Raw genomic sequence first — 16953 nt, 5'->3', positions numbered from 1 at the left:
AAATTTTCTATGGAAATGACATTGTGGTCTATGGAAATAAAACTTGTACAAAATTTTCTATGGCAATAAAATTTTTTAGAAAATTTTTTATGGAAATAAAATTTGAGAAAATATTTTATAGTATTAAAATTTTGACAAAATTTTCTATGGAAATAAAATTTTGACTAAATTTTCTATAAAGATAAAATTATGACTAAATTGTCTATAGAAATAAAATTTTGGTAAATTTTTTTATAGAAATGAAATTTCATTCCAAAAAATTATTAAACATTTAAAATAATCGGGTGGTACTAGCAACCTATATGCCAGAAGTAAAATATTTGAAAAAATATTGAAGTAATGTGTGCATTTTATGTTGTAGCCTTTGTGAAAATGTTCTTTATCATAGGTAATCTGTTATCTCCAAACAGTTTTTCCAATATCATTAAGGGAATTTGAAATGGCTTGCCTTTGAGCAATGCACTATTGAGGTTTTGTATCTTGTGTTGAAACCTAAACATACATATGTATGTACGTCTCTGCGTGTATGTGCCTTTGTCTGTATCCCTCTTAGTTGTTCTCTCTATCTCTCATGCAATCGTTAAATTCTCATTCTTAAACCCTAGAGAAACCATTGCAAATGAAAACCATACGAGAGAGAGAGAGAGAGAGAATAAATGCGTGTATAACTACAAAAGCTTTTTACCTCACAATTAAGTTCACTCCTGAAAAACTTCATAGGCAAGCAAAAGGCTAGTTAGCTTCTGATTTTTAAAAAGGAAATTAATTTGAAATTTGATTTGAAACCATAAAATTTCAATATTACTTTTTTTTATCACTCAAATGGCATCTACAATCAGATTACGGCTTTGTTGATTCAAGAAAATGTATGTAATTATCTCCATAAAGACAATAACAAGTAGTACAATTTGAATTGCAAATCAAATCTGGTATGCAGTTATTTTCTAAGAAATATCACAATTGCATAATAATGTTGAGAATGAAAAAAATTCCTAGAGGTAGAATATTTGAAGAATTTAAGCAAAATGAAAAAAAAAACATGTTACATTTATTGTTGAGGAATTGAAGAAAAGAAATCCGGAAATAGCTAATCATTTAAAATGAGAAGATAAAATTGTTAGATGATGATAAAATATCATCTTTATATCATTTAAAAATAAAAATTGTTTTATTAAAAAAAAAAATCGGTGACCATATTATTTCTTATATACATTCAGATGCAATATAAAAATCTGAATAACAATAATTCGACTTTATATTAGTCAGGCGTTGAAAGAGATGTGAGAAAACAATAAATAAACAACATTTGATATGACGTTTGCCTATTAAGATCATAAAACTTGATCCACAATTACGTTTTAATTCTCTGAAATACAATCGAAACCAATATTAATTTTGCCAAAATGCATATATAATTTTGTGACTATTGTTAAAAAGTGTATCAACTTTAAATTAATACTGCAGACTGGTTTTGCAGTTGATCGCATTTCGCCTAAATTACGTTTATAAATATCAAACCAATGAATATAGAATTTTTATCATGTTTTAAGGTAGTGAACATGATATTGATTTTTCAGAACATAATTTTGATTTTGCATTGTACAACTTAACTGCAATTTTATACAATAGATAGTAATCTAAACTAGAAATGAGTCCACCTCACCTGAAAAACAGAAACCACTAAATTCCCATAAAACAGCTGTTCCAAAGGCAACGAAGGAAAGTTGTTTTATATCGCATCGTTACTAGTGATAAAAAGTGGATCCACTAGGACAATCCCAAGCAAAAAAAAAGAATATGGTCACCGCGGTCCTGCCTCAACATCAGCAACAAAGCCTTTTGTGGTTGATGGAACCATCTGGGTGAGGTGTACTATTAGCTAATGGTACCAGAGCTATAGAGTGAAGCCAACTTCAACATTATTCATCAGCCACGACTCCGACTCCCAATATGTGCAGCAATAGCAGTAATCTTCAGTATATGTATTTATAAAAACATAAAATTTTGAACAAATAATTCGACTTCAAGAAATTTAAGAAATTAAATTCTGGTATCTATGTGAGTGTTATATGAAATAATTTTGAAAAAACACTAATTATATTTTGTGGCCCAAAAATAAATCTACGATCGAATGATTTTTTTTGGGCTATATCAAAATCTGGAGTGACAAGAGCCATATTTCCCATATTTCTTAAAACATCCCAAACTCTAGCAAATCTTATGAAAAATTCAAGCTGGCAAAAAATGGTAGACCAAACTGATTATTCAGATCCTAACCTAAGCTCTCAAGAAACCAAATTGAAAAATTGGTCTATATGTGAGCATGAAATCTGCAGACAGGCGGACATAGCTATATCTTTCAAAATAAAATTCAATAAAATTAAATTAAATTCAAATCGATATTTTGAAATGTTACAAATATTATTTTGTACACTAAAATGGATCGTTTCTTGTATAATCTTCAAGAAAACACAGAATAATCTCCATCATTGAAAGTTAAAGCGAAATTGCAGTCACTGATCGAATGAAGTACTCAATGGAATCGAATAACTATTACAAACAAATAAATTGCTTTTAAAAACGGAATCGAGCAAATTTTTACGACTCCGACTCACGGTTGCTACACTTGGTAGAAGTCTATCAAAAATGGGAGATTTTTTACTGTTTGGTAGATTCCTGACGATTTGGCAGATTTTGCAAAATATCCCTCTCCAAATAACACACACATTTTTTGTACCTTTATTTTGCAATAGAAATAAAATTTTAACAAAATTTTCTATAGCAACAAAATGTTGACAAAATTTTCTACAGAAATAAAATTTTGACAAAATATTCTATAGAAATAAAATTTTGACAAAATTTTCTATAGAAAACAATTTTGACAAAATTTTCTATAGAAATAAAATTTTGACAAGATTTTCTATAGCAAAATTTTGACAACATTTTCTATAGAAATAAAATTTTGACAAAAATTTTCTATAGAAATAAAATTTTAACAAACTTTTCTATAGAAATAAAATTTTAACAAAATTTTCTATAGAAATTAAATTTTTACAAAATTTTGACAAAATTTTCTCGAGAAATAAAATTTTGACAAAATTTTCTATAGAAATAAAATTTTTACAAAATTTTTTATAGAAATAAAATTCTGATAAAATTTTCCATAGAAATAAAATTTTGTTAAATTTTCTATAGAAATAAAATTTTGACAAAATTTTCAATAGAAATTAAATTTTGACAAAATTTTCTATAGAAATAAAATTAAGACAAAATTTTCTATAGAAATAAAATTTAGACAAAATTTTCTATAGAAATAAAATTGTAACAAAATTTTCTATAGAAATAAAATTTTGACAAAATTTTCTATAGAAATAAAATTTTGACAAAATTTTCTATAGAAATAAAATGTTGACAAAATTTTCTATAGAAATAAAATTTTAACAAAATTTTCTATAGAAATAAAATTTTAACAAAATTTTCTATAGACATACAATTTTGACAAAATTTTCTATAGAAAAAAAATTCTGAGAATTCTGAGAAAATTTTTTTGACAAAATTTTCTATATAAGCAAAATTTCAGCAAAATTTTTTATAGAAATAAAATTTTGACCAAATATTCTACAGAAATCACAATTGTATAGAAATAAAATTTTGACAAAATTTTCTATAGAAATAAAACTTTGACAAAATTTCTATAGAAATGAAATTTTAACAAAATTTTCTATAGAAATAAAATTTTGACAAAATATATTATAGAAATAAAATTTTGACAAAAATTTTCTTTAGAAATAAAATTTAGACAAAATCTTCTATAGAAATAAAATTTTAACAAAATTTTCTATAGAAATAAAATTTTGACCAAATTTTCATTAGAACTAAAATTTTGACAAAATTTTTTATAGAAAAATAATTGTGACAAAATTTTGACAAAATTTTTTATACAAATAAAATTTTAACAACATTTTCTATACAAATTAAATTTTGACAAAATTTTCTATAGAAATCAAATTTTGACAAAATTTTCTATAGAAATAAAATTCTGATAAAATTTTCTATAGAAATAGAATTTTGACAAAATTTTCTATAGAACTAAAATTTTGATAAAATTTTCTATAGAAATAAAATTTTGATAAAATTCTCTTTAGAAATAAAATTCTGATAAAATTTTCTATAGAAATAAAATTCTAAGAAAATTTTCTATAGAAATAAAATTTTGACCAAATATTCTATAGAAATAAAATTTTGACAAAATTTTCTATAGAAATAAAATTTTGACAAAATTTGCTATAGAAATAAAATTTTAACAAAATTTGCTATAGAAATTAAATTTTAACAAAATTTTCTATAGAAATAAAATTTAGACAAAATTTTCTATAGAAATAAAATTTTAACAAAATTTTCTATAGAAATAAAATTTTAACAAAGTTTTCTATAGAAATTAAATTTTAACAAAATTTTCAATAGAAATAAACTTTTAACATATTCTATAGAAATAAAATTTTGACAAAATTTTCTATAGAAATAAAATTTTGACAACTTTTTCTATAGAAATAAAATTTTGACAACATTATCTATAGAAAACAATTTTGACGAAATTTTCTATAGAAATAAAATTTTGACAAAATATTCTATAGAAATAAAATTTTGACAAAATTTTCTATAGAAATAAAATCTTGACAAAATTTTCAATATAAATAAAATTTTGACAAAATTTTCTCTAGAAATAAAATTCTGGCAAAATTTTCTATAGAAATAAAATTTTGATAAAATTTTCTATAGAAATAAAATTTTGACAAATATTTTCTATAGAAATAAAATGTTGACAAACTTTTGTATAGAAATAAAATGTTGACAAAATTTTCTATCAAAATAAAATTTTGACAAAGTTTTCTATAGAAATAAAATTTTGACAAAATTTTCAATAGAAATAAAATTTTGAAAAAATTTTCTATAGAAATAAAATTTTAACAAAATTTGCTATAGAAATTAAATTTTCTATAGAAATAAAATTTGTTAAAATTCTATAGAAATAAAATTTTAACAAAATTTTCTATAGAAATAAAATTTTAACAAAGTTTTCTGTAGAAATTAAATTTTAACAAAATTTTCAATAGAAATAAACCTTTAACATATTCTATAGAAATAAAATTTTGACAAAATTTTCTATAGAAATAAAATTTTGACAACATTATCTATAGAAAACAATTTTGACGAAATTTTCTATAGAAATAAAATTTTAACAAAATATTCTATAGAAATAAAATTTTGACAAAATTTTCTATAGAAATAAAATTTTGACAAAATTTTCTATAAAAATAAAATTTTGATAAAATTTTCCATAGAAATAAAATTTTGATAAATTTTTTTATATATATATATTGATAAATTTTTCTATAGAAATAAAATTTTGATAAAATATTCTATAGAAATAAAATTCTGATAAAATTTTCTATAGAAATAAAATTTTGATAAAATTTTCTATAAATATAAAATTTTGACAAATTTTATTTTTATATAAAATTTTGACAAAATATTCTATAGAAATAAAATTTTAACAAAATTTTCCATAGAAATTAAATTTTAACAAAATTTTCTATAGAAATAAAATTTTAACAAAATTTTCTATGAAAATAAAATTTTGACAAAATTTTCTATAAAAATAAAATTTTGACGAAATTTTCTATAGAAATAAAATGTTGACAAAATTTTCTATAGAAATGAAATTTTGACAAAATTTTCTATAGAAATAAAATTTTGACAAAATTTTCTATAGAAATAAAATTTTGACGAAATTTTCTATAGAAATAAAATGTTGACAAAATTTTCTATAGAAACAAATTTTGCTAAACAGTACTTTTTGATAAAATTTTCTTCAAAATTTGGTAGATTATTTTTGATTCCAGGCTAATATGTTTTGTCTTTCAAGCCTTAGTGCAAAGACATACTATTTTAACGAATGGACGCAAATTTTAAATTTAATAAAAAAAATGTTGAATTAGAGAGTATAAACCTTCTTTTAATTAAAATTTCATTATTCTAGTGAAATCTGTCCCCATTATTGTGTAAATTGTATATTATAAAAGTTAACTTACGTAATTTTTAATATCATGTAAATTGTTTTTTCAGCGTACTTTAGTGAAAATATAGATGGTGATATGGCTTTCTGATAATCAAATATATGCAAGTTTGTAATTTTATTGATTAAATTTAAATTTTTTTTTATTAAAATAAATAGAAATAAATAACTATTTGTAGATAATATCACATTATTTTTCCCCTCCTTTCATAATCATCCTATTAACTACAAGCCTTTCTACCAGGTCCGAAACATCCAGCATAGGCCAATAAATAGGGCAGTGTGCTTTGCTCATAGACCCCACTAAATAGATCAGACCAAGGTCCTGAAGCATAAACGGGAACATCTTCACCACCATGAGTCTCCGATTCCATGGGCACCGTTGAAGGAAATTGCAAATCAAAATCCAAATCAGAGTCTTCAATTTGATCCGAAGGATCATAACGTATATGATTCTTGGTATCATAGAAATCTTTGAAGCTGGGACCATTAGCATAGCTGAGACTAAGATAAGGAATTTCATCATCACCCATATTGGCCATGCCAAAAATGTTATTACTGCGTTTCTACAGAGAAACAAAAAACAAAGCATACTTTTAGGCTTGAATTGCTATATGAGAACTCTGCTAACTTACTGCATATCCTGAAATACTCATGGTATGCGAATGATCCGATGTCACCACTATTAATGTATCCTCCTGCTTTGTTAAAGATCTTGCCAAATTCACAGCCTCTTGTAATTGAGCCGTTTCATCTAGGGCCAATTTGGCTTTATTATCGTGATGAGCTGTATCGATGCGACCACCTTCAACCAAAAGAAAGTAACCCTCATCACTAGCTTCCAAAATTTCTATAGCCTTCCTGGTCATTTGTGGCAATGTGGGTTGATGATTTTTCTTGGAATCCTGCGCTTTTAAATGATATTTCATATGACCGTCATTGAAAAGACCCAATAGACGATGCGCATCCTTGGCATTTACATTCATTAGATCTTCTTCAGTTTCCACATAAACATTTCGCGGATGATCTTCCAAAAATTCCTCAATAAGATCACGATCATCTCTTCTCTTGCCATCCTCATAAAATTCATTATCCACAAATTGAGCTTTGCCTCCACCCATTATGACTTTTAGATTGCGTCCTACCTCACCTTCCATAAGTTGTAAGGCAATATCCATTACTCCTGAATTTTTTCCACAATCATTTTTCACTTTCTTATCATTTTCCCAATCACGATCGGCTACATGGGCATAGAGACCAGCTGGCGTGGCATGTGTAACTCGCGTAGTGGTTACCAAACCCACTTGACGTCCACTTTGTAAAGCCCATTTGCCTATAGAATCCACATATAGGGAAGCATTTTTCGAAGCTTCACAATCACCCCTGTGCATATGGCCAGAAACCCCCAAAGTTCCGTAGTTAGCTTTGGCACCACACAAAAACGCCGTTGCAGCACATGCAGAGTCGGGGACCAGACTATCAAGGGCATAGGTTCTTATGAGACCCGTATCGGGGAACGATTCAAAGGACAACTGTTGCTCTTCACCACCCAAATAGATGCGCGTTGCTGCCAATGTGGCCAAAGACATACCATCTCCCAGAAATAGAATAATATTTTTGGCTTTACCTCTTTGTGGACTGTCAGCTGTTGCATCCTTATAGGCCACAAATCTTTCGCCTTTGTCTAACCAATATTCCGATAATATCTCCGAGGGTATAGAACGACGTCTTAACGTATGCTCTTTCAAATCAGGATGTATAAAATTTTCACGGCAATCTTCATCGTCATCGACACACTGTACACCAGCACCTGCGCTCATTCCACAAATTTGGAATAGAGCCAATAGCGTAACCACCCAATGGCTAATGCTAATCACTTTTCTGGTCACCACCATTCTATGGGAAACACCAAGCCTCAACTAAATGTGAACTCTAGCAATGATTTGGCTTTTATAACTAAGCTTTGCCAATGTTTAGTGTTTGAAATCACAATATCAATCGTTCGCAAACACTCATGATTAGTAGATAGGGATGTCATAGCAGAATAGAAAAAGAAAATTCCCCACATACATTGGGACTTTTTAAACACAACAAAAAATATATATTTGTTTTTTTTTTTTTCAAAAAAGAATTTAATTTTAAGGAAATCTATAGATAATATTTAAGAACTTGGAGTATTATCAATTATTTGGTAGTTCTGGGATTTTCAAATACAGGGCCAAAAACGGCAAGTGAGAATTTCGAAAAAATTGGTCACCTTTCATTTCTATAGAAAATTTTGTCAAGATTTTATTTCTATAGAAAATTTTGTCAATATTTTATATCGATAGAAAATTTGGTCAAAATTTTATTTCTATAGATTTTCTCTAGAAATAAAAATTTCATTTCTTTAGAAAATTGTGTCAAAATTTTATTTCCATAGAAAATTTTGTCTAAATTTTATTTCCATAGAAACTTTTGTCAACATTTTATTTCTATAGAAAACTTTGTCAAACTTTTATTCCAACAGAAATTATTGTCCAAATTTTATTTCTATAGACAATTTTACAACAATTTTATATGTATTATTGTCCAATTTTTTTTCTATAGAAAATTTGGTCAAAATTTTATTTCTACTATTGTACAAATTTTATTTCTATAGAAAATTTTGTCAAAGTTTTATTTGCATAGAAAATTTTGTCAAAATTTTATTTCTATAGAAAATTTTGGCAAAATTTAATTTCTGTATAAAATTTTGTCAAAATTTTATTTCTATAGAAAATTTTGTCAAAATTTTATTTCTTTAGAAAGAAAGATTTCGATAGAAATTATTGTCCAAATGTTATTTCTATAGAAAATTTTGTAACAATTTTATTTCTATAGAAAATTTAAAAATTTTATTTCTATAGAAAATTTCGGCAAAATTTTATTTCTTTAAAAAATTTCGGCAAAATTTTATTTCTATAAAAAATTTCGGCAAAATTATATTTCTATGGAAAATTTTGTCAAAATTTTTTTCTATTGAAAATTTAGTAAAAATTTTATTCCTTCAGAAATTTTGTAAAAATTTTATTTCTATGGAAAATTTTGTCAAAATTTTATTGCTATCTAAAATTTTGTCAAAACTTTATTGCTATTGAAAATTTTGTCAAAATATTATTTCTATAGAAAATTTTGTCAAAATTTTATTCTCTCAGAAGTTGGAGTACTTATCAATTATTTGGTAGTTCTGGCATTTTCAAATACAGGGACAAAAAACGGCAAGTGAGAATTTCCAAAGAATTGGTCACCTTTCATTTCTATAGAAAACTTTGTGAAAATTGTATTGCTGTAGAAAATTTTGTCAATATTTTATTTCGATAGAAAATTTTGTCGAAACTTTATTTCTATAGACTTTCTATAGAAACAAAAATTTAATCTCTTTAGAAACTTTTGTCAAAATTTTATTTTTATATAAAATTTTGTCAAAATTTTATTTCCAAAGAAAATTTTGTCTAAATTTCTAAATTTTATTTTTATATAAAATTTCTAAATTTTATTTTTATATTAAATTTAAAATTTTATTTTTATATAAAATTTTGTCAAAAGTTTATTTCGACAGAAATTATTGTCCAAATTTTATTTCTATAGATAATTTTGCAACAATTTTATTTGTATTATTGGCCAAATTTTATTTCAATAGAAAATTTTGTCAAAATTTAATTTCTATTAATGTCCTAATTGTATTTATATAGCAAATTTTGTAAAAATTTTATTTCTGTTGAAAATTTTGTCAAAATTTAAATTCTATAGAACATTTTGTCAAAATTTTATTTCTAAAGAAAATTTTGTCAAAATTTTATTTCTATAGATTTTCTGTAGAAATAAAAATTTCATTTCTTTAGAAAATTTTGTCAAATTTTTATGTCCATAGAAAATGTTGTCTAAATTTTATTTCTATAGAAAATTTTGTCAAAATTTTATTTCGACAGAAATTATTGTCCAAATTTTATTTCTATGGACAATTTTGTAACAATTTTATTTCTATAGAAAATTTTGTAACAATTTTATTTCTATTATTGTCCCAATTTTATTTCTATTATTGTCCCAATTTTATTTCTATCGAAAATTTTGTCAAAATGTTATTTCTATTATTGTCCCAATTTTATTTCTATAGAAAATTTTGTCAAAATTTTATTTCTATTATTGTCCAAATTTTATTTCTATAGAAAATTTTGTCCACGTTTTATTTCTATAGAAAATTTTGTCAGAATTTTATTGCTATAGAAAATTTTGTCAACATTTTATTTATATAGAAAATTTTGTCAAAATTTTATTTCTTTAGAAAGAAAGATTTCGACAGAAGTTATTGTCCAAATGTTATTTCTATAGAAAATTTTGTAACAATTTTATTTCTATAGAAAATTAAAAAAAATTATTTCTATAGAAAATTTCGGCAAAATTTTATTTCTATAGAAAATTTCGGCAAAATTTTATTTCTATAGAAAATTTTGTTAAAATTATATTTCTATAGAAAATTTTTTAAAAATTTTATTCCTTCACAAATTTTGTCAAAATTTTATTTCTATGGAAAATTTTGTCAAAATTTTATTCCTTCAGAAAATTTGCTCAACATTTTATTTCTATGGAAAATATTGTCAATATTTTATTTCTATAGCAAATTTTGTCAAAATTTAATTCTTATAGAATATAAATTTTATTTCTACAGAAAATTTTGTTAAAATTTTATTTCTATAGAAAATTTTGTCACAATTTTATATCTACAGAAATTTTTGTCAAAATTTTATTTCTTTCGTTCGTTTTTTTTTTGTTATTGTTGGTTTTTGTTCTTTAATCATTGTTGTTGTTTTTTTTTTTTTTTGATTTCAGCTTAAAACCATACATTGACTAAACTACAAGTGTAGCTTAACCTCTGTTGGTTAAATTTCATTTCGTGTCAAAATTTTATGTCTATAGAAAATTCTGTCAAGATTTTAATTCTATCAAATATAGAAAATTTTGACATTATTTTGTTTCTATAGAAAATTTTGCCAAAATGTTATTTCTGTAGAAATTTTGTTCTATGGAAAATTTTGTAAAAATTTTATTTCTATAGAGAATTTTGTCAAAATTTTATTTCTTTTTATTTTGTCAAAATTTTAACTCTATGGAAAAGTATGTAAAAATGTTATTTCTATGGAAAATTTTGTCAAAATTTTATTGCTATCGAAAATGTTGTCAAAATGTTTTAGACAGATTTTATTTCTGTCTAAAACTTTTTCAAAATTTTATTTCTACTGAAAATTTTAATTTGAAATATTTTCGTGTTTTTTTATGTGTAACATACACATAAAAAAATTAAAATTAATTTTATAAATAAAATAGTAGAAAATTTTGTGAAACGTTAATTTAAATTAAACTTATGACTTTAATACAGAATAAAATATATTTTTTAATTGATATTGCTCAAATCACGGAGGTGACAAATTTAATTGATGCAAGTAATTTGTGTGAATGAACTTTTCTTTTGGTTAAAAAATGTATCCAATTAATTTTTGATTGAAATTGTCCCAATCACAGAATTGATAATTCGTTTAAAATTAAATGATCAAATTAGAAATTTAAGTGATGCAAGTAAGTTGTGTGATAGATTTTTTTATTAAGAAATTTGCTTGTTTAACAAGTTGTTTTTTAGAGTTTATTTCAACCTGTAATACAAAATACATAGATTAGGTGGCAGCCCGATGTATCAGGCTCACTTAGACTATTCAGTCCATTGTGATACCACATTGGTAAACTTCTTTCTTATCACTGAGTGCTGCCCGATTCCATGTTAAGCTCAATGACAAGGGACCTCCTTTTTACAGCCGAGTCCGAACGGCGTTCCACATTGCAGTGAAACCACTTAGAGAAGCTTTGATACCCTCAGAAATGTTACCAGCATTGCTGAGGTGGGAAAAACTTTTTGGTGTTCGGTCGAAGCAGGAATTAAACCCACGACTTTGTGTATGCAAGGCGTGCATTGGAAACCATTGCAGCACGGTGGCTGCCATATCCATACTACAAAATCTCTTGTACATTTTAAATTAAGTTGTTTCATTTTGGTCTTTGTTGTTAAAGGTTTAATAAACTAAGTGAAATAGTTATCGCTTGTAGAGAAATCACCAGTTTAATAGAAAACATTTGGATTTCCACCCAGATTCTGATTTGCATCCCTAACAGCAAACATAAAGCATATCTCACACCCTGAGGTCTGTCCTACACGTTTTTGTTTGTTTTTTTTTTTTTTTTTGGTATTTGAACTTCCATCTGTCCAGACGTGAGTTGTTTGCCAAAATTTATCGCTTATTTTGATTGATTTTTATTGGCTACTCAGTTTGGCCACTGGTTATACATTGTTGTTGTTTTTGTTGTTGCCTTATGGTGGCTACTCATAAATTTGCTCGTAAGTATTTTTGTTGTTATTAATTTCATGACTTGATATAAATCACTTACCCTTTTAACTACCGAGTGAGTGAGTGAGGCAGAACAACAACAATGTCTAAGTGTAATAGCCACACTTGTTTTGATGATTGTTGGTGTTGTTGTTTGTATTGTTATTGTAGCTAATACAGTTACTAATGGTTGCTTGTTAACTCTTATTTTGGCTCACGCTCTTTGAGTAGCGTGATATTCACGTGAACTATAAGTTATGCCTTTTGCCATATTGATTTATTAGTATAATATAGTGTGAGAGAGAGAGAGAGAGAGAGAGAGAGAGAGGGCGCAAGAGAGACATTACGATGACCGGCATAAATGGAGGAAATGCATAGAAAAGTAAATAGAGGATTTTAGTTGGAAATGATTCAAAAAATATGTTTGTTTTAAATAGGGGATTTTTCGAAAGATATTTGAACTTTTGTTGATTTTTGATAATTGTAGAATAAATAAATGCAAGTAATTCAATTTAATTGTTCTTTGGAATAGTATTAAAAAAATATAAAAATCTTATTATTTTGGATATTTTTAGATTAATTATCGTATATTTATTGTAAAGACTTTTTTTTGGAATTTGATTGGGTTGGCCATATATTTTGCTATTTTATCATATTAAAAAAAAAACTTATGTAAAAAAATAATAATTGGTCTACATAATTTCCATTAGAAATTAGCATATTGGTGCCAAAATTATTCACCTCCCCCGCCAACTCTATACGGAAGGCTATGGAAATTCTCTTTAGGCTGTCAAGAAACATGTATATCTAGGCTTGTGTAGATCGATATTTGATATTTTTAATTACTTAATAATAACTATTCTCTTCAATTTCTTGTTCAATAAGTTTTTTTGTATATTATAATAATATTATTAATTTAATTTAAAAAAAAAAAACAACTTGGTTAACAAGCAGGTGTGATATGGAATTTTATTTCAGTAGATGAGTATTAAAATCGTTAGAAATATAATCCTATGGAAAAAATTTTTTATCCAACTTTAACCACTATATTCCGAAATTTCTACAGCCCTCTTTGCCATTTCTGATGAATTTTTTCTCAAAATCTTGAGCATTTAAATGGAATAGCCATCATTGAAAATACCCAATTGGTGAACAGGTTCCTTTGAGTTTACATTCGTGAAAACTTCTTCGTATTTCGTAATTAGAAACTGAAATTAAATTGCGTCCTATCTCACCTTCCTCCAGTACTTATCAATTTGTTTTACATTTTTTTGCTTTCCTACCACTTACTTATGCCCTTAATATTGTATTGTACACATTGAATGAAATCTGTTGGCCACACTGGCAGTAAGAGAATCTTAGTTATCAATAAAAAAAGATCTCCATTGAAGGTTAGGTTAGGTTAGGTGGCAGCCCGATGTATCAGGCTCACTTAGACTATTCAGTCCATTGTGATACCACATTGGTGAACTTCTCTCTTATTACTGAGTGCTGCCCGATTCCATGTTAAGCTCAATGACAAGGGACCTCCTCTTATAGCCGAGTCTGAACGGCGTTCCACATTGCAGTGAAACCACTTAGAGAAGTTTTGAAACCCTCAGAAATGTCACCAGCATTACTGAGGTGGGATAATCCACCGCGTTCCACATTGCAGTGAAACCACTTAGAGAAGTTTTGAAACCCTCAAAAATGTCACCAGCATTACTGAGGTGGGATAATCCACCGCTGAAAAACTTTTTGGTGTTCGGTCGAAGCAGGAATCGAACCCACGACCTTGTGTATACAAGGCGGGCATGCTAACCATTGCGCCACGGTGGCTCCCTTTGAAACTACGCACACAAAAAAACAACACTTTATAGGGAAGAACTATGCTCGGAAAAAATAAATTGATACAGGAAAGATAAAATTGACCAGAAAATTAAACAAACTAAAATTTTTGAGCTGGAAAAAAATTTCCAAACGATATTTGTTAGCCTATAAAATCGTTTTTATATTGATTCAGAGCCAAAGATGCAGCTTCATTAAAAAAAGAAAGAGCTATTCAGCTTTATATGTAGGCTCTATGCATTTGCGATTAGGATATAGATCCCTCTTCATCTTTGCGATAATCAAACTGTACATGTAAAAATAAATGGTGATAATATAAAAAAGGAAACTTCAAGGAATTTATTCAAATTTACAAAATATGCAAAATCCGTCGAGTAATATTAATTAATTCGCTTTTATTTATTACAAATATTTTATAATCTATGTATTCCATTATCGGGAACTAGAATATTAGTTGAGATGAAGAATGAGTTCGGTTCGTAGATAATCGGCAGGTTATAAGTACTTCGGTTGCTTGATGTTCGGTATTTAATGAGAGATTCGGTTCGTTGATGAGTTGGTCGATTCCTTGATCACCGTTGGTTGTTAAGCATCCGGATCATTGATGATAGGTGGTGGATGAAAGAATCGGCTCGTAGAATTTCGGTAAGTGAGGAGGAATTCGGTTCGTTGATGATTAGTAGTATGTGAGAAATTCGGATCGTTGATGATCTGTAGTGATTAGATTAATCAAATAACCGGGTGAAAGTCTTTATTTCACGGTTTAAAAAACCGGTTTAAAATGTTTTTGATCACTCTGGTAGTGCTGAGAATGTCGGCCAATCGATGTTTAACAGTTTATTAGAAGTTCTGTTCGTTTACAATCGGTAGTGGAGGTGAATGTGGCTTCGTCAATGATCGGTAGTTGATAGTTGGACGATTGGCCGTGTAGTTCGGTTCGCTGGCAATTGGAAAGTTGTGTCTTCTTCGATCGGGAACTTGTCGAGGTACTACTGATGAGATCTTCGATTTTAAGATGGTTCCTAATGTTGCTATAATTGATTGTTGTAGAAGCGGTGTGGTAGTAGCTTCGGCATTTGGCGGCCGGAATCGGTAATCGGTTACGGTCGGATCGTTCATGATCGGTGGTGAATGAGAACGTCTGCTCGTAGAAATTCGGTAAGTGACGATGAAATCAGTTCGTTGATGATTGGTGGTCGGTCAGAAATTCGCTTTGTTGATGACCAGTAGTGATGAGAACGTCGTTTAATCAATGTTCGATAGTTGATGAGAAGTTCGGTTTATTTAAAATCGGTAGTGGAGGAGAATGGTCGTTAGCTGATTTTTCGTTGATAACCGGAGGCTACTGCATTCGTTGGAACGTGGATGATTGGTCGTTGAAAAGTAGTTAGGTTCGCTGTCGATTGGGAAGTTGTGTATTCCTCGATCGGGAACTGCTGATGAGATCTTCGGTTTTCTACATGGTTCCTAATGTTGCTACAGTTGATTGTTCTAGAAGCGGTTGGTAGCAGTTTCGGTAGCAGTCGGAGGGAATCGGTTACGTTCGGTTTTGGTATCAATCGCAGCTATTTTACAAGAGGCCTGAAGGTCTATGTGGGCGAACAGTTGGCCCAAAGTTCTCTGAGGGAGAACAGTAAGGCCGAAGGTCTCTGTGGTGGAACGGTAAGCCCGATGGTCTCTGTTGTGGACTGGCAGGCCCAAAGGTCTCTGTGGTTGAATAGTAGCTTGTCTACGAGCGAACAGTAGATCCTAAGGTGTCTGAGGGAGAACAGTAGGCCCGAAGATCTCTGAGTGGGAATAGAAGGTCTCTGAGGGGGAACAATAGACCTATGTTAAAGGTCCCTGTGGTGAAACAGTAGGCCCGAATGTCTCTCTGGTGGAACAGTAGACCCGAAAGGTCTCTGTGGCGAAACAGAAGGCTCAAGTTCGCTGTGGTGGAACAGAAGGCTAATGTTCGCTGTGGTGGAACAGTAGGTCCGAAGGTCTCTGTGGTGGAACAGTAGCTATTCTACGAGCGAACAGTAGGCCCGATAGCCTCTGTGGGGGAACAGTAGTCCCGAAGGTCCCTGAGGGGGAACAGTAGGCACGAAGGTCACTCTGGGGGAACAGTAGACCCGAAGGTCTATGTGGCGAAACAGAAGGTTCAAGTTCGCTGTGGTGGAACAGAAGGCTCATTTTCGCTGTGGTGGAACAGTAGGTCCGAAGGCCCGATAGCCTCTGTGGGGGAACAGTAGTCCCGAAGGTACCAGAGGGGGAACAGTAGGTCCGAAGGTCTCTCTGGGGGAACAGTAGACCCGAATGTCTCTGTGGCGAAACAGAAGGCTCAAGTTCGCTGTGGTGGAACAGAAGGCTCATGTTCGCTGTGGTGGAACAGTAGGTCCGAAGGTCTCTGTGGTGAAACAGTAGCTACTCTATGAGCGAACAGTAGGCCCGATAGCCTCTGTGGGGGAACAGTAGTCCCGAAGGTCTCTCTGGGGGAACAGCAGGCTTAATGGTCTCTCTGGTGGAACAGCAGGCTTAAAGGTCTCTCTGGTGGAACAGTAGACCCGAAGGTCTCTGAGGGGCACAGTAGGCCCGAAGGTCTCTGTTGTGAAACAGAAGGCTCCAGTTCGCTGTGGTGGAACAGTAGGTCCGAAGGTCTCTGTGGTGGAACAGTAG

General features: G+C 28.8%; 2 protein-coding genes across 4 annotated transcripts in view; both read right to left on the bottom strand.

Moving 5' to 3' along the window:
• LOC142231792 (3',5'-cyclic-AMP phosphodiesterase-like) overlaps positions 1-16953 on the bottom strand; it is a 769719-nt gene that overhangs the window by 620485 nt on the left and 132281 nt on the right. The gene's annotated exons all lie outside the window — the stretch shown is intronic.
• Positions 6186-7990, bottom strand: LOC142229385 (membrane-bound alkaline phosphatase-like). Its single transcript, XM_075299938.1, has 2 exons — positions 6712-7990; positions 6186-6642 (listed from the first exon to the last, which is right to left on the bottom strand). Exons 1-2 carry the CDS (start codon positions 7969-7971, stop codon positions 6298-6300), a joined length of 1605 nt encoding a protein of 534 aa, XP_075156053.1. The 5' UTR covers positions 7972-7990; the 3' UTR covers positions 6186-6297.

The sequence above is a fragment of the Haematobia irritans genome, chromosome 3, assembly GCF_050003625.1.
Source record: "Haematobia irritans isolate KBUSLIRL chromosome 3, ASM5000362v1, whole genome shotgun sequence".
In the NCBI taxonomy this organism is placed as follows: Eukaryota; Metazoa; Arthropoda; class Insecta; order Diptera; family Muscidae; genus Haematobia; species Haematobia irritans.
This window is presented reverse-complemented; position numbering and strand designations above follow the sequence as displayed.

Coding starts and splice junctions, on each gene's coding strand:
- LOC142229385 (XM_075299938.1), bottom strand. CDS start 7,971: ATGGTGGTGACCAGAAAAGTGATTAGCATTAGCCATTGGGTGGTTACG. Junction 6,643..6,711: donor TGAGTATTTCAGGATATGCA/GTAAGTTAGCAG, acceptor GTTTCTCTGTAG/AAACGCAGTAATAACATTTT.